Source organism: Danio rerio, chromosome 15, assembly GCF_049306965.1.
Source record: "Danio rerio strain Tuebingen ecotype United States chromosome 15, GRCz12tu, whole genome shotgun sequence".
NCBI lineage: Eukaryota > Metazoa > Chordata > Actinopteri > Cypriniformes > Danionidae > Danio > Danio rerio.
In genome coordinates this window covers 20147815-20167836 of record NC_133190.1, presented here as the reverse complement: position 1 = coordinate 20167836, position 20022 = coordinate 20147815, and the positions used below count along the sequence as shown (strand labels likewise).

General features: G+C 32.4%; 1 protein-coding gene across 5 annotated transcripts in view; it reads right to left on the bottom strand.

Annotated features, from left to right (window-relative positions):
• si:ch211-213d14.1 overlaps nt 1-10674 on the bottom strand; it is a 29076-nt gene extending 18402 nt beyond the window's left edge. For 3 of the 5 annotated variants that reach the window (XR_012390742.1, XR_012390743.1, XM_021466353.3), the window contains exons 1-2: nt 10597-10674; nt 1922-2022 (exon numbers count right to left, since the gene is read on the bottom strand). Coding sequence is in view for 1 of the 5 variants with exons in the window: in XM_068213695.2 (XP_068069796.1) it covers nt 1922-2022; nt 4311-4320 (111 nt within the window). In the remaining 4 variants the exon portion in view is untranslated. Of the gene's footprint in view, nt 1-1921; nt 2023-4310; nt 4548-10596 lie in introns of those variants that run through there. The other 2 variants (XR_012390741.1, XM_068213695.2) reach the window with 2 other exon arrangements.
• Between the last annotated feature and the right edge of the window lie 9348 nt (nt 10675-20022).

The window sequence follows — 20022 nt, the reverse complement described above, 5'->3', positions numbered from 1 at the left end:
TAATTATTTTTGTTAATATGGTTTAATTATATATATATATATATATTATTTTTTTTTTTTTTTGCAATAATATTGCCTTAATATGAGATTAACTTCCCATTTATGTGTAGTTAACTGGTGATCTGGGACCTTCAGCCAGGACAAATTACTGTGCAGTTTTAGATACATGACTAATTATTTTCTAAATGTCAATGAATTTATTATTTATTTATTTTTTTTTTTAAGAAATTTTGTTAAATAAAAAGTATAGTATACAACTATATTTTGTCAATTTGGTAAATCTTTGGTAAATCTCATTATATCAATTTGGTAAATCTTTCATTTTGAGCTCTGAAAATTCATGTAAAATAAATACTAATTGTAATACGACACTAATATGACACTAAAAATGCTCATGCTCATTGAGCAAGCTCATACATGACACACAAAAAGTTAAATGAATGAGGAGGCATGTGGAAATGTGAGTCTAACACAAAATCTTAATCAAGTAATTTTAGCAAGTCAAAGTCATATTTATGCATATAAAATATATTTTCCAAACAACAAAATTGTGGCTAGTGAAAATGCAGAGTGGCTAGTAATGTTGGAAATCTACTAACCACAGCGGCTGATGATAAAAAAGTTAATGTCAAGCCCTTGTTGTACATATTCTGTAATGCAGGTATATTATTTGATAGTGAGTAAATTACATTTTAAAAATGCTAGTTGATTCAACCCAATGGGGTATATGCACACAGACTTTTCATTTGAGTCAGCCGGCCACAGGGCTTCTGGTTCATTGTCATCCCATACAAAATCGCTGTGTTTATTTCTTTAAAAAACAACAATCTAAACTGCCTGGGTGAGATATGATGTAAATTGGGTATCAGACCAAACAAGAAGCACTAAATTATATTTTCCGCGCTGTGTCTTTAAAAATGGAATCTATTTTTACCTTCAGCATTTTCAATGGAGTTTCTGCGTTAGCCTGCTTCTAATGTCTTTCGTCTCTTTTTACGCTAAACAACCAAATGGATGCTTAAGTCTTTTTAACGGATGATATTTGAATTACATTACAACCTCGATGCTGTAAAAGAAACATTATGAAATTGAAAATAGTCACCTAAAGGTTTCACCGGAAGTTCATATTTGGCAGAAAAACACTAGCTGTGCATACAGCCCATTAAGCAGCAAATATGGACAACCCCAACGATTGGACAATTCTTTTTTTATTACATTTGAACCCAAAGGTTGGATTGTAATATATTATACTTTAATACAAATTTTGGAGTGAAATCTGAATAGTTTTTTTTTTAGAACTAGTAATACTGTTAGTTTGTACAGTGACGAGACAGAATCCATTACGCTACTTATTCAAACAAAAAGTGAGTTGAGCGAGGCATTGAGATGGAGAAAAGCCTTCTCTCTTGTGTAGCCAGATGTCTGCAGGCCTGATTTGTGCTTGTCTAGAGTGACAACAGGCGACTTGTCTGTGGTCTGCAGGACGAACAAAACAGTAGAGCAGGTGTGCGAGTGTTTGACTTTGCATAGCCATATTGCAGCGGCAAAAGGATGATTTACTCTCAAACCTCAGGAGCTCACGATCATCGGCGCTGCTGCTATTGTTCACCGCTTATGTGCAGGTATTCAGTAACGGGCTTTGCTTCATCCCACCCGTGTGAGAAAAGGACAAGACTCCCTCCCAGCGCTTGTATCACAGTCCACGGGTTCATCATTAGAATGAAAATAGATAAGCCAATGAGCAAATAAAGTGGCAGGGCACAGAATATACCAACTGTTTTAAACTGTCTGTTTGCATATACTGTATGAAAGACGCACAGAGTGGCAGCGTGAATGGACTGAAAGGAAGCATTGTGAATGGCAGGGCGGGGTGTATTTCAGTTGACTGTATTGACCAGGTAAGATTAAGTGATGGACTTACGGTGTAGCGCGGGCCGCTTGTCTGACGTGACCTCTTTTCTGCCAGGAGATCTTTTACAGTGTGCTTCACCCGGACACCCTGATACACTCTTTTCGAGCATTCTGCAAATTAATTAAAGAAAAAAAAACATGAGATTTGAGCAAGGAAAACGCATGCATTGTGTACAATATCAATACAACACCATTAAAAACAGTGTGCTCAAAAATTAAAATAAAAAATGCAATCACACAAGAAACTTTTTTGCATGAATAAATATATAAAATCTAAAATACAGCATGCTTGGATTAAGACTGCTAATGCTATTCAGACAGAAGCTTAGATTTGTATAATATTTGGAAAACACTTTATTTTGATGGTCTGATTTTAGAAATTGTAAATTTAAAAGTAAATTTGCAACATTTCAAAAAAGGCTGCATGATATTTTCTACAATATATGTTGTGTATAAATATAATTTCGTACGATGAATTAGAAAGAATCTGAAAGAATTCATTCATTTAGAGTGCAACTGCCTAAAATAGACGAAACAGTAATTAAAAGAATAGATGAAAACAAATAGACCACAAATAAAATTATTCAAGCAATGCTTTTTTTTGTGGAGTCTAACAGTATCCAGGTACAGAAATTCAGTAATTAAATATAAATGGTTATTATTATTATCAATAAATATTAATTATTTATTAAATTCATTAATTCATATTCTTTTCGGCTTATTCCCTTTATTAATCTGAGGTCGCCACAGCGGAATTAACTTATCCAACGTATCCAGCATGTGTTTTACGCAGTGGATGCCCTTCCCGCTGCAACCCAGTATTGGGAAACACCCATACACACTCATTCACACATATACACTACGGACAAATTTAGCGTACCCAATTCACCTATACAACCTGACTTTGGTCTTGTGGGGGATACCGGAGCACCCAGAGGTAACCCACGTAACACAGGGAGAACATGCAAACTCCAGAGATGCCAACTGACCAAGCCGAGGCTCAAACCAGCAACCTTCTTGCAGTGAGGTGATCGTGCTACTCACTGCGCCGCCGTGACACCCTTATTTTGTAATTAAATATTATTTAATATTATTTATTTAATATAAAAAATAAATATGTAAATATAAAATGTAAAGTCCTCATTGAATAAATAAGTTAACATTTACTTATTGTTAAAATTATGCGAACATTATAATCTTTAAATTGCAATTTTACACAGGCCTTAAAAACAGTTGGTGTAAACCTTGCAATAACTCCACGAATCTCATGTGTCCTCAACTGTGATGTCTGCTCATTGTAATTCAAATAACAGCAGATTCACACATTTCGACAAATATCGATTCTAAAATGACATAGTGTGTAGCCCTAATGGCAATTCATCTTGCATGCCTAATATGTGGGAACACATTTCTCCTGTAGACATTATGTTGACTACTTTGCCAGTATAGATCAACGACCAGTTGAAGAATTAGAAGACTTGTCTACTTGATATCCGTTTAGTGCCCTCTTTAGACATTCTGTTGAACTATATGTTAACTAATTTTCACTAAAGTATTAGTAATTTGACTGCTTAATATTTTTGAATTTATCTGGATGGTCCTCTTTAAACATCACGAGTAATTAAATGTCATCTAGCAGTCATTAGTGCTAGCAGTCTGCTTTCTTAATACCAACTACACTACAAAATTGTGTATTATTACATTACAAACACACAATTTCTCATTTGCAGCTTAATTTATGAGCAGGTAAAGTATCTCTAGTCAGTTTTATGGCATCCATTTATAACTGGCATGGAAATTATCTTTGGTTTTGGTCAATGCAAATTGGTCAGTTTACAAACACTAACTCTGTCCAGTTGAAACTTCACTAGGGGCCAATTATCACTTTACGTTCATCCCAAATCAGCTAACGTGATTCAAAAAATGACCTCATAGTTAATGGGTGAAGATGCACACAGGGCAAAACACGAGTTTTCTTTCTCTGAAATTAACGTTATTTCCCGATAATTCCTGGGAAGCACAGATCCTGGTCAACAGAACAGTGTATTTGCAATTTAAAATGTCCGTGATAGGAAATTGCATGCAAAAATCAGTGTAGTGTTATGTAAAAGACCCCAGCTTCATGAATGAAGTTGAGTAGCTTCGAATTCTGCTGCTATTTATACACCTCAAAGACTATCTGATATATTTGTCCAGTTTCTGCTGTATAAAGCACAAAGTACACTGTCCCATGTCTATCAAGGTGATTTCTTGTAATCAGGCAAATGGACCGGTTAACATTGGAGTTAAATATTACATGATGTAGTTCAATCATTCCAAGAAGATTAACCTAGGTGCATAAATTAAACAGCACTGCAAAATGTTTTCAAAGACCAATAACAGGTAAAATTACACCTTACCAGTTTCCATAGTGCAGATACCTCAGATACAAGTAGAAATGCAAAATGGAAATGGACACAGCTATATCTATCCAAGAGAAACCAATGTGTCTATGCCCAAACTCCAGCTGAATTTGACCATTATACCAAAGACATGAAATCCAGCTCCGCTTTAGTGAACTATACTATAGATGCTGATCAGAAGTCAGCTTTTGAAATGACCCTAACACATTTGTTTGCATGCAAATAATTGCCAGGACGTTTTTCAAGCATTTGCATCAACCTTCTAGATTAGCGAAGAGAAAGCACGAACGACACGCCATCGTCATCGCTAATGTCAAGTCTAACCTTTGCAGGTCATTTGGTGTTTTTATTTTGTTGGAACACATGGTGTGATCCCACCAGGATTTCACTTAATTGCATTGTAAAATTAGATAAATCTACAGAGGATAGCTTCAGGTTCATTATTAGGAAAGTTTGAGTCTTAGATGTGGAATGTTTCAGAATGAGGAAAAATGTGGACCAAAAACGATAACTCACCACTGTGAGTTTGGGACAGTCTTAAGTATTGAAATGGCCTGGAGTTTGTATTGTTTTGTGTTAAATGTTTAACAGATTTTTCATTTAGGTGTTGTTTAGACTGTGTGACTGCCAAAAAAAAGATTAGAGTTTTTGTCCTTTCTGTAAGTGACTCATAACTTCCAAAACAAATATTAATGTTTTCCTACTTCATATACTGCAAGTAACTCATCACTCACTCACAACTTCCTGCATGGACAGTTTCATCCATTTGGATGTCTTTCCAATGCTCATGATATCTTTAGCACTAAGTGAGCCACTTATCACGCATCTAAAATGGAAATGTCATCAAAAATGTGTCATCAAATATTTGGTTACCTAAAAATATAAAGTGAGACAGTTTCTCTTTTGTCAGATTATTGCAATATCATGACAAAATGGTTGTTTGCATCACTCATATTACACACTTTATTAGAAGTTAACTGATACGTTTTAAAAAATATTTTTCTGTCTAAGCTAAGTAAACATACATTAGCACAATTTCAAATGTGAATATACTTTCATGAATAGTAATATGATGTTAATATTTATTACATAGTTTGAACTACAATATATTGTTTGAACTACATATATATATATATATATATATATATATATATATATATATATATATATATATATATATATATATATATATATATATATATATATATATATATATATTTAAAAAGATAAGAAAATATTGACCCTAAAACAAAAATATTTTTACTCTAACAAATAACCAAACCTTGTAAAAGGTTGCTTTTTTCTGTGCAATAAATAACTAAGAAAATATTGACTACAGTTCATAATATATAAAATATATTAATTATTTAAAATGATTCTAAAAAGTTTTTTATAAGTATTTATTTTCAAAAATAATTAAAAAAGGGCAATATTAAATATGTTGTAACAGAAAACAACTAAACAAATAAACACCTTTTCTTTCTTTTTAAAAGATTTAAATCTGGATACATCTAGGCATAGCTGAATAATAAGAGTTGATGACATGGAAATGACATACCGTGAGCATACCCCATGCTGCCTTTGATTGGCTACAGCGTTTTTTAGTATTATTATAACAATTAACATTTTTCCCCTTATTTTTAAGTTTATCTAAGCTTCTCATAAACATATCATACAGTACATTTGGGACTCTTATTTTGTAAATGAAGGAGGCAGGGATTCTAAAGCCTGACATGCTGAGCCACATCTTTACGTTGATTTCTATACGTTGGACACTTAGTGACTGATGTGGGTTTTTTTTTGGGTTTTTTTTTAAATCTGTGAATGTATTTGTATATTTATTCAGCACCACACTAAAGAGGCATAATGCTTGTTTAACTTTGTCTTTGCTAAATAATCATATTGTGAAATTTGCAGTGTCTGGTTGTAATGAGGCAACAAACACATGTAACATATGCCGAATAAGTGCTCAATGTATGTTTAAGAATTGTGTCATGTCAGCCAGCTTTTCTGGTATTTTTCTGGAGTGAAAAAACACCAATAAACTTTAAAATCTCATCTGTTTAAGTAGAAATTGATATTAATTCCTGCCTCAGCTTACATATTTTTCCAGGCTAAATACATCTGTCAGTCCTTTTTTTGTCAAATTAGCCTATAATTATCATCGCACGTCATGATTTTGCCAAGTATGACGCAATCTGGATTAACATCTATGTTGATCCTGGAACATAATTTTTGTTGGAAAATGTTATCCATACATATTCCCCTTGCAAATCCATCCATAACTGTATATTATTCACCAAATCAGAGGGGAATAATAGTTGGATAACATGTAGTTGGACATGTAACATGTAGAAGTGCATAAACCTAACGTACGCCTAAACATAACATAAAAAGTAAACATATACTTTTATTCTAATTGGCTGATTGGAATGTTGTTTCAGGATCGGCATAGATGTTAATCCAGGAACATGTCCTACTTGGTGAAATCAGGTTGGTGAAATTTATTTCATCCACCACACAATTCATGATCAAAACTCTGATACATTTAAATATACTTTAAAATGCAATTTATTACAGTAATTTAAAGCTGAATTTTCAGCTACATTAGTCAAGCCAACATAAATCATTCTAATGCTTTTATTTATTATTTCATTTTATTTGGGGGGGGGGGGTCTCAATTTAGAAAATAAGAAAGTGTACATTTACAGCATGCGTTTTTTTGACAGGAGATACTAATAATAAAAACTTCCACAAATATGTGCTCAAATATTATAAAGCCACATGATTTTTTATGACTGAATCAATAAACAAGTAAAAAACCTTCTCGTTTTACTTAAAATACAAGACATTTTACTTTGATGGACTCATAATAATTAACAAGCATGAATATGTGAAAATCCTTGAAATTATGTCAAGTTATGCAGATTTTTAAAGAGTAAAAAATAAAGGTAGTGTTTGACTAACAATACATGACTATATTTTTGACTTGATATTAAATATAGAAACATGCAAATCAGTCTGAGTCAGACTGTGAACACATTTCCAGAGAAAGGCAGCAGGTCAATTGTTATTGCAAAATGGGAAAGATATGATCTTTATTGTAAGGAGATTAAAATTAGCAGGGGGAGAATTTTGGTCAATATTGCTAAAGGATCATTTTTTTGCTGACATGAATCATTATGTCTAAGCTCCACACAAAATACAGCAAATTATCTTCAATAAAAACAGCCTTTAGCAACCCTGCTGTTCAGAAATGTGCGTTTAACATTATTATGCAATTTCAGCATTTATAGTAATACCAGTTTCATGAGCATCAAGTCAGCATATTACAGTATAATGACTTTTGAATTATTCCGTGTCACTGACCGTGACTAAGACTGGAGCAAATCACAGAAAAAAATAATATTTAATAATAATAATATAACATAATATATATCATAAAAATGTATAAAATAATTTCACTGTCTTGCTGTATTTTGGATGAAAAAGTGCAGTCAAGGTGTGGTGAAATTTCTTCTTTTTAGAAATATTACAAACTATAACCATTCACTGTTTAAGCACGTCACAAAACAAGAGCAAAATGAACACAACTGCTAATTTTAAGTTTCCAAAAGATAAAAAAAAAAAAAAAAAAGTGAGCAGGTGCTGTCATTCCTTTAAAAACAACAAATCTGTCAATGTGCACTACATTTACTATGTAAATGCTGACACGGACCCAATTACCGACTTATGTGATTAAATACGGTCCTCTAGTGGACAATATTTGAAACTACATTTCAAAATATTCCTCGTTTTACACTCATGAACGTCAAGTGATGATTAATTATTGTTTACAAAATTTAAATAAGTAAATTTAAAAAAAAAACGATTTGTTAAACTGAATAACTTCCAAATGATTATATAAAGCTAAACATTGATTATTGCGATTTTTAAGGGAATATTTATTTTAAGAAATCGTTCATTAAAATATAATTTCTTTAATAATTTAATTCTTTAATTTCTTAAATAAATCTTTAATTTAATAAACTGAACATTTAATAACTAGTTAAATAATAAAACATCTAAAAACATAAGAACAGACATCATGTTTAGTTTTCTGTCCTCAAAAGCTGAATATTTATATTTACCATCTTCCTTTTAATCTTGTATTATAAGATTTTTGCCTAATATCGATGATGAGCAAAGTTTAACTTTTAAATTAGCAGTTTATGTTATTCCTGGGCGATATGGTGGCTCAGTGGTAATTCAATGGACCAGTTGGCAATTCTGTGTGGAGTTTGCATGTTCTCCCTGTGTTCGCTCGTTTCACCCACAGTCCAAAGACATGTGCTACAGGTGAATTTAATAAGCTAAATTGTCTGTAATGTATGTATGTGGAAATCCGCTGAGGCATCCGCTGTTTCAAACATATGTTGGTTAAGTTGACGGTTCATTCCACAGTGGCGACCCCTGATAAATAAAGGGACTAGGCAAAAAGAAAATAAATGATTGAATGAATAAGCGAATGAATGTTATTCCTTTAAACACTTGCAAGTAGGTGCAATTGCCTCAGAAACCCTTCAGTAATTTAGACATTTAGAACCAATTGACCAATAAAGATTTTTATATTTTTTACAAGAGTTTAGAGTTACAAAGAAGAGAACATAAAAAAGCTTAGAGATATAAAGAAAATAAAAGTTTAACATTATCAGAATTGGGATCTTTTTCTGGGTCCAGATGATAGTTAAACTTTTGATTCTACTTTTTTTCTTGGTCTGCAGGGAACATCATTCTGTTTGGCAAAACATCACACGGACTACAAAGTTATTTCGGTAAGAGTTCAGCTCCATAAAGTTATCTTGCATCTTTTGGCATCAATCAGATTAATTTTAAGTCCTTATTCATCTGGGACTGGAAGTGAAAAGATCAGAAATCTCCCCGCTAATTAATATCAAAAACTTTAACAAATGATTTTTTTTTATGTTGTTGAAACATAAAACACGTTTAATGCTTACCAAAATCAAACCTATCAAACATTATCAGCTTGAAACAGTAAATGAACAGGAATTGTATTAATCACATTAAAGAATACAACAGAGCTCTGTTCTCACAGTTGCTTTCTTACAGTTTATATGTAAAGCTATCCCTGGGAGATATCATTAAAAACCATGTTTCATTGTTATGTCGACAACACATACAAATTCACAAAACTAATTACCAATTCAGAGGGGACGGGACACTGATGAGATCAGACCTGACTGACTCTTAGCAAACAGCAAATTATTATCAGTCAAAAGTTAGGATCTGCAAGAACCAGAAGCAGAGGCAGAGGCAGAAGCAGCAGAACGGCCATTGCACATGATGAAATATATAAAATAGAAAAAGCTATAGGAAAGCATTTTTTTTTCTTATTGACATCTGTTTAATATAAAAAAAGACTACAATTAATTAAATAAGTTGTGATTCATCATTTTAAGGAGGCTGAAAAAGTCCATAAAAAAGGGTCTACAGCTGGCCCTGTGCTGAACCAAATGTGTTTGATGTATTGAACTTGTTTCAAAATAACAAAATTTGACTTTATCATTGAATGTTTAGACCTGTAAAGCTTGACACAATCATTATAATCTAGAAACACATTTTGTAGTGACTTAATTTTTCAAATGAATATTTGACCAACATATAGTAACAACAGAAATATATATTAAAAAAAAAACGAATTTATACAAATTAAAAAGCTAATTTATTGATAGCTAAACTTTTAGTATCAATGAAATTAATGTTTACACCCGTAAAGCTTGATATCATTATAATCTACAGAAACACTTTTGTATTGACTTGAATTTTGACCAAAATATAGTAACAACAGAAATATATATATATATTACAAATTTTACAAATTTATTGATGGCTAAATTTTCAGCATCACTCAAGTCTGCCACAATCAAAAATCTCCCTGCCTCGATCATGCTGTTTGAACATTTGGAGACCTAACTTTATTGTTCTGGTGTTGTAAAATAATAATACATGGAACTATGATTAAAATTCTAGGTCTATATCTAGCGGAGAAGAACAATTTTAAACAATTTGTAGACAAAATGTTAAAAATACGCTCACATACACTCTTTATATATCGAAAACGCTAGCCGCATGGAATAGCCTACGTCAATTACGTAACGTTAGCGTACAAAGGATTTTCAAATTTAAAAAGAGATTACATTACTGGATGTTAATGTCAGTTGTTTGATAATTCAATGGTAATTGAGCTATTATATGAAATGGTTTGTTCTTTTTCTTAACTTACCTCTCTCTTTACAACTGACAGTTCGTGCCGCGTCCTTGTGGTTGTTTGCTTCGTTGAACCATAAGCCCCGCCTACTTTAATTTGATTGGTCATCTGACTCATTTTTACATTGACGGGCGCTGCAGTTGTATATAGTTGTATTTTAGTTATATTAATTATTATTATTAAACATAAGGAATTAGTTTTCAGATGAATTTTCAGGATTCATAGATAAATATTTAAATGAACAGCATTTATTTGAAATATGAATACACTGTTTTAGCCAATCTTTGGAAAAGTGGTGTGTGCTTGTTAATATATAAAGTTTAATTAAAACAGCTCATAAAACATTTAACTTAAACATCTCATAAATAATTTACATTTTAAACATATCTTACACATATTAAGATTCAAAATAGATATTGTAAATATCTTAATGCTGTTTTCTTTTTTTATAAATCAAAAGCATGCAGGCTTGGTGAGAATAAAGCAAATTTAGTTAATGTTAATAGTATTAACTAACGTGAACTAAGAATAAACTACTTGCACAGGATTTATTTGTGAGAACTAACAGTATAACAGTAAACAATAGTTTTTTTCATTAGCTAACTTAAGCAAAGATAAACAATTATTGTAATAAATGTATTTGTTGTTTGTTCATGCAAAAACAATAACTAACATCAACTAATCTTAATGTAAATGTTACAGACCTCTTTTAGAAACATAAGGCCCATTTAAGGGCATCTTACAGAAATATACAAACTTTCATATGCATTTATCTATAAAAAGAAATACACTCTCTTCTCTTAACAGTCTCGTCTTATTATGGATCATGTTTGTGGTTATGCATCCTACTGCAAAGTCTGTTTGATCTCTGTAGATTACAGGAAAGTGATCTTGAATCATGTATTTGCTCTGTCACCCTGAGCAGTGGCTTGTCTTATCACAGGAACATTCTCTTGGCTCACTCGGAGGAATTTTCCAGCACTCCAGCAGAAAGAGTCCTGCAGTAACACAGCCTTCAGGGTGACATTTGAGTCAAATATATAGACAGTTATATATAGTTATATTAGGTCTGATTTGCTCTATCGAGTAGGTTCAATCAACAATGGCTTGGGATTTCCATTAATGAATGAGCTAAGGAGGTAATTGCGAAAAAAATGACATTATTAAAACACTTGGGGTAATGTCGGTGCACAAATAAGCAAAATATATAACACTGTTCAAGTGGATTTCAGATATTGTGTTGAAAAATTTTGCACGCTGCATTGTACCTTTAATGTTGTATGATGGCATGTTGGGACATACAATACCAATAAGGACATTTTTTCTGGTTAAATTCCTGATAGCATCTTTCCTTTTTTTACATATTCATAAGTAATTGATCAGCAATTATTGATCAACACTGCTAAAAATAACCTGCCAGTGGGGTAAGCAAAATTTCCGTATGTCAAAAGGAAAAACAATATTATTTTGCTTACCCCATCGGCAGAATATATATCTTATATTTAGGGGGAAAAATCACTTAATTTTGGCATATTCTTTTAAAAAAGACAACATTTTGGAAAATACTTCTTGGTTTAATATTTTGTAGATTTTTGTAGATATTTGTACAAGAAAAAAAATCTAAGTAAGAACACCATTTTGTTTTTTTGTTTTTTTTTTTTGTTTTTTTTGCAGTAAATTATTTTTAAGCTCTGTATACTGTAAATGTATTGTAACTTGTCTGTCTAACACGATACAACAAAATTTCCACGTTGACAACATCTGTTTCAACTAGTTTACCTTATGTAACTATTTCCAGGGCTGATTTACCGTAGCCTAAAGTAAGTCACAGCAGGATTATGTCTTCCCTTTGGATTAAGACCAGTGCTTAAGTCCTGCACAGTGCTTGACCTGTTCAGTCTTAAACCATGACCCTTGTCCATGACCCTACAACAGACAAAATATTTTGTTTTCCAAAGAAAGGAAACTATATAATTTCCTGTGGCACAGTCCATCCTGCTTTAAGGGACCATAAAGTTTTATAGCGGGCATTAAAAAACAGTAACTTTTGCTTGTAAATACTTTTTTCCAGTCCTTGATTAAAACAAGCACTTAAATGAAACTACATATATAAAATAATAATTGTTACAACAGTGCACTGATTTGAGCAAAGTTCAGCAAAGTACTGCCAGCGCAGTTCAGCTCACAAAAGGCATTTTACGCTCTGAAACAGTTGAAGAAATACATTTAGAGTTAAAAGACTTTTCCATTAACAGCTCAATGTACAGACATACACTCCAAAAAATGACATTTGCTGTTAGTTAAAATAATTAATTCAAAATGAGTTGAAAAGAAACTAAATTCTTAAGTTTTTTGGTGGACAACATAATTGTTTTACATTCAATCAACTTAAATTTCAAGTCAGCCGTAAAGTAGGCTGCCTCAAGAATCAGTTTTAGACCAAAAATTTTCTTCTCTTAAATTCAGACAAAACAGAAGTATTACTTGTTTGACCTAAATTCTATAAACAGCAGATCTCACAATTCAAACTGCATGCAATTAGAGGGATACAAAGTTAGCATTAACTCTACTATAAAAGATCTAGGTGTTATATTAAACAGCAATTTAATTTTTGAAAATCATATCTCCCATGTCACAAAAACCGCCTTTTTTCATCTGAGAAATATCGCTAAGTTACGAAGTATGCTATCCATCTCAGATGCAGAAAACCTAGTGCATGCTTCTATGACTTCTAGGCTAGATTACTGTAATGCTCTGTTCGCTGTTTATCCAGCATCCTTTATTAATAAACTTCAGCTAGTATAAAATGCAGCTGCCAGAAATCTTACCAGGTCTAGAAAATATGATCATATCACTCCAATTTTATCCTCCTTACACTGGCTGCCTGTAAAGTTCCGGATTGATTATAAAATATTTCTTCTTACCTATAAAGCTTTAAATAATCTAGCTCCTGTTTATAACAACCCCCCTGTCTTGCTACAATCCAACCCACTCTTTATAATCTCAAAACTCATGGCTTCTGGTAGTACCCAGAATAGCAAAGTCGAGTAAAGGAGGTCGAATCTTCTCTTTTATGGCTCCTAAACTCTGAAATAACCTTCCTGATCCAAAGCTCAGACACACTCTCTCAAAACTAGATTAAAGACCTAAATGTTTAGTAAAGCACACTCACAATGCATCACATAGGTGAGCTAGCTTGACAACTACCTCATATGCTTTACATGTTTGTTTCTGTGTTTGTGACTGCTATTTTCATCTATAACACCCCATTTTTGCATCTCATTTAAATACACTATGAACAGCAGCAACAATTATTTAAAAAATTTTTCTATGGGGATCCTCATCCCGAGGCCCCTAGAGACTATGCAGCGCCATTGATGCGGTCCAAGACCTGTAAAGGGATGACCCCAAGGTATCCATAATCCTGGACCAGGCCATATTCCGAGCTGATGCTGTGGTGGTCATGAAGGAATGGAGTGCATGAGACTGATTACTGAAAGACCACAGTACAAACTAGATTATTAAAGTTCGTCGAGACAAACTTTAGGCTGGCTTGAGAAAGTCTGTTGGAAATAGTTTATTTAGTTTAAACAGTTTTAAAAAGTATGAAAAGATGATAGACAGACAGACAGATATATAAATAGATAAATAGAATAAACAGTTTGAAAAAGTATAGATAGATAGATAGATAGATAGATAGATAGATAGATAGATAGATAGATAGATAGATAGATAGATGATAGATAGATAGATAGATAGATAGATAGATAGATAGATAAAAACAGTTTGAAGATAGATAGATAGATAGATAGATAGATAGATAGATAGATAGATAGATAGATAGATAGATAGATAGATAGATAGATAGATAGATAGATAGATAGATAGATAGATAGATAGATAGATAGATAGATAGATAGATTAAAACAGTTTGAAGATAGATAGATAGATAGATAGATAGATAGATAGATAGATAGATAGATAGATAGATAGATAGATAGATAGATAGATAGATAGATAGATAGATAGATAGATAGATAGATAGATTAAAACAGTTTGTAGATAGATAGATAGATAGATAGATAGATAGATAGATAGATAGATAGATAGATAGATAGATAGATAGATAGATAGATAGATAGATAGATAGATAGATAAAAACAGTTTGAAGATAGATAGATAGATAGATAGATAGATAGATAGATAGATAGATAGATAGATAGATAGATAGATAGATAGATAGATAGATAGATAGATAGATAGATTAAATTAGTTTATAGATAGATAGATAGATAGATAGATAGATAGATAGATAGATAGATAGATAGATAGATAGATAGATAGATAGATAGATAGATAAAAACAGTTTGAAGATAGATAGATAGATAGATAGATAGATAGATAGATAGATAGATAGATAGATAGATAGATAGATAGATAGATAGATAGATAGATAGATAGATAGATAGATAGATAGATAAAAACAGTTTGAAGTTAGATAGATAGATAGATAGATAGATAGATAGATAGATAGATAGATAGATAGATAGATAGATAGATAGATAGATAGATAGATAGATAGATAGATAGATAGATAGATAGATAGATAGATTAAATTAGTTTATAGATAGATAGATAGATAGATAGATAGATAGATAGATAGATAGATAGATAGATAGATAGATAGATAGATAGATAGATAGATAGATAGATAGATTAAAGTAGTTTATAGATAGATAGATAGATAGATAGATAGATAGATAGATAGATAGATAGATAGATAGATAGATAGATAGATAGATAGATAGATAGATAGATAGATAGATAGATAGATAGATAGATAGATAAAAACAGTTTGAAGATAGATAGATAGATAGATAGATAGATAGATAGATAGATAGATAGATAGATAGATAGATAGATAGATAGATAGATAGATAGATAGATAGATAGATAGATAGATAGATAGATAGATAGATAGATTAAATTAGTTTATAGATAGATAGATAGATAGATAGATAGATAGATAGATAGATAGATAGATAGATAGATAGATAGATAGATAGATAGATAGATAGATAGATAGATAGATAGATAGATAGATAGATAGATTAAAGTAGTTTATAGATAGATAGATAGATAGATAGATAGATAGATAGATAGATAGATAGATAGATAGATAGATAGATAGATAGATAGATAGATAGATAGATTGATTAAAACAGTTTGAAGATAGATAGATAGATAGATAGATAGATAGATAGATAGATAGATAGATAGATAGATAGATAGATAGATAGATAGATAGATAGATAGATAGATAGATAGATAGATAGATAGATAGATAGATAGATAGATAGATAAAAACAGTTTGAAGATAGATAGATAGATAGATAGATAGATAGATAGATAGATAGATAGATAGATAGATAGATAGATAGATAGATAGATAGATAGATAGATAGATAGATAGATAGATAGATAGATTAAAACAGTTTGAAGATGATAGATAGATAGATAGATAGATAGATAGATAGATAGATAGATAGATAGATAGATAGATAGATAGATAGATAGATTAAAGTAGTTTATAGATAGATAGATAGATAGATAGATAGATAGATAGATAGATAGATAGATAGATAGATAGATAGATAGATAGATAGATAGATAGATAGATAGATAGATAGATAGATAGATAGATAGATAGATAGATTAAAACAGTTTGAAGTTAGATAGATAGATAGATAGATAGATAGATAGATAGATAGATAGATAGATAGATAGATAGATAGATAGATAGATAGATAGATAGATAGATAGATAGATAGATAGATAGATAGATAGATAGATAGATAGATAGATTAAAACAGTTTGAAGTTAGATAGATAGATAGATAGATAGATAGATAGATAGATAGATAGATAGATAGATAGATAGATAGATAGATAGATAGATAGATAGATAGATAGATAGATAGATAGATAGATAGATAGATAGATAGATAGATTAAAACAGTTTGAAGTTAGATAGATAGATAGATAGATAGATAGATAGATAGATAGATAGATAGATAGATAGATAGATAGATAGATAGATAGATAGATAGATAGATAGATAGATAGATAGATAGATTAAAACAGTTTGAAGATAGATAGATAGATAGATAGATAGATAGATAGATAGATAGATAGATAGATAGATAGATAGATAGATAGATAGATAGATAGATAGATAGATAGATAGATAAAAACAGTTTGAAGATGGATGGATGGATGGATGGATGGATGGATGGATGGATGGATGGATGGATGGATAGATAGATTAAAGCAGTTTATAGATAGATAGATAGATAGATAGATAGATAGATAGATAGATAGATAGATAGATAGATAGATAGATAGATAGATAGATAGATAGATAGATAGATAGATAGATAGATAGATTAAAGCAGTTTATGGATGGATGGATGGATGGATGGATGGATGGATGGATGGATGGATGGATGGATGGATGGATGGATGGATGGATGGATAGATAGATAGATAGATAGATAGATAGATAGATAGATAGATAGATAGATAGATAGATAGATAGATAGATAGATAGATAGATAGATAGATAGATAGATAGATTAAAGTAGTTTATAGATAGATAGATAGATAGATAGATAGATAGATAGATAGATAGATAGATAGATAGATAGATAGATAGATAGATAGATAGATAGATAGATAGATAGATTAAAGCAGTTTATAGATAGATAGATAGATAGATAGATAGATAGATAGATAGATAGATAGATAGATAGATAGATAGATAGATAGATAGATAGATAGATAGATAGATAGAAGCAGTTTGAAAAAAGGATAGATAGATAGTTTTGAGGTCACAAAGTTAGATCTATTGTTAAGTCAATGACAGTCTTTTGCAATAAAAGTCTATGGGACAGTTGTTGCTAGGGTGCAGTATCTGGTAGTTAGGGTGTGGCTAGAAAGTTAAAAGCTCATCAGTTATTGGCAGTTTGGTAGTCTGAGTTAAATGAGCTCAGCCATTAGTCTGTATGACAGTCTGATGCAGAGTTATGACCTCACAAAGTTTGATCCCATGTTAAGTCAATGAGAGTCTTTTGAATGGAAGTCTATGGGACAGTTTCTAGGGTCCAAAAGTGGTTGCTAGGGCGTGGCTAGAAAGTTTAAAGGTGATCAGTCATTGGCAGTTTGATAGTCTGAGTTAAATGAGCCCAGTTAAAGTTCTGTGCGACAGTCTGACGCAGAGTTATGAGGTCACAAAGTTTGGTCCAATGTTAAGTCTATGGGATTTTTCCGACGGTCCCGGGACGTTTTTCGGAAAATCGAAAGTCGGATCAGTCGGAAAAGATATGGCATACCGAGTCAGAATAGTTTGGAGGTCTGGTGTGAGTTTGGTGGTCATAGCTCGAAAGCTCTAGGAGGAGATAGATTTTGAATTTTAGTCTCAGAAGAAGAAGAAGAATAACTAGACAGTAAAGTTCGTCGAGACAAACTTTGAGGCTGGCTTGACAAAGCCTGTTGGTAATAGTTTATTTAGTTTAAAAACAGTTTAAAAAAGTATAAGTAGCATGTTATTAGCATGATTCTAGCATGAATTAGCATGATTCTAGCATGGATTAGCATGTTATTAGCATGAGTGTAGTACAAATTAGCATGTTATTAGCATGATTCTAGTGTGAATTAGCATGTTATTAGCATGATTCTAGCATGAATAAGCATGTTACTAGCATGATTCTAGAATAAATTAGCATGTCACTAGCATGATTCTAGTATGAATAAGCATGCTACTAGCATGATTCTAGCATGAATTAACATGTTACTAGTATGATTCTAGCATGAATTAGCATGTTACTGGCATGATTCTAGCATGCATTAGCATGTTACTAGCATGATTCTAGTATGAATTAGCCTGTTACTAGCATGATTCTAGTATGAATTAGCATGATTCTAGTGTGAATTAGCATGTTATTAGCATTATTGTAGTATGAATTAGCATGTTACTAGCATGATTCTAGCATGAATTAGCATGTTATTAGCATGATTATAGTATGAATTAGCATGTTACTAGCATGATTCTAGCATGCATTAGCATGTTACTAGCATGACTCTAGTAGTAATTAGCATGTTACTAGCATGATTCTAGTATAAATTAGCATGTTACAATAATGATTCTAGCATGAATTAGCACGTTACTAGCATGATTCTAGCATGAATTAGCATGTTACTAGCATGATTCTAGCATGAATTAGCATGTTATTAGCAAGATTCTATTATAAATTAGCATGTTATGAGCATGATTGTAGTATGAATTAGCATGTTACTAGCATGATTCTAGTATGAATTAGCATGTCACATAGCATGCTTAGGTGGTTGCTAGGGTATTCTGAGTGGTTGCTAAGTCGTTGCTAGGCAGTTGCTAGGGTGTCCTGAGTGGTTGCTAGGTGGTTGCTAAGGTGTTGCTAGGCGGTTGCTAGGGTGTTCTGAGTGGTTGCTAGGTGGTTGCTAAGGTGTTGCTAGGTGGTTGCTAAGGTGTCCTAAGTGGTTGCTAGGTAGTTGCTAGGGTATTCTGAGTGGTTGCTAAGGCGTTGCTAGGGGGTTGCTAGGGTGTCCTGAGTGGTTGCTAGGTGGTTGCTAAGGCATCGCTGGGTGGTTGCTAGGGTGTCCTGAGTGGTTGCTAGGTGGTTGCTAAGGCGTTGCTAGGCAGTTGCTAGGGTGTTCTGAGCGGTTGCTAGGGGGTTGCTAAGGTGTTGCTAGGCGGTTGCTAAGGTGTCCCAAGTGGTTGCTAGGTGGTTGCTAGGGTATTCTAATTGGTTGCTAAGGCGTTGCTAGGCGGTTGCTAGGGTGTCCTAAGTGGTCGCTAGGCCCTTACTAAGGCATTACTAGGCCATTGCTAGGCAGTTGCTAGTGTAATTTGGGTGGTTGCTAGGCAGTTGCTAGGGTACCCTGGGTGGTTACTAGGCAAGCCTCACATACATGCTTGATAAAACATTTATACTAAGTAAGCATGTCTAGCAAGTTGCAGTACTTGGCTAGTCAATATTAGCATGTAGCTAATCACTGCTAGCATGTGTAGCATATAGGAAGTTCCGTTTGCTAGCATGAGTTGAACGAGCCAATTTTCAAGTCTCTACGATGTTCTGATGCTGAGATATAGCTGTTGATGAATGGTTGCTAGGGTACTCTGTTTTGTTGCTATGGGCGAGGTTACAGAGTGCACTTGAATGTAGTTGGCTGTCTAAGTCAAATGAACCAACCCCCATGTCTCTATGACACTGCTATGCAAAGATATGCATCTTGGCCTATTTTAATGGAAGTCTATGGAATCAATTTGGGGGCGTGGCTTGTGAGCTTTATTATCATATTGAGATGCTCATTGGTTGTCTGAGTCAGATGAGCCATCCCCCAAGTC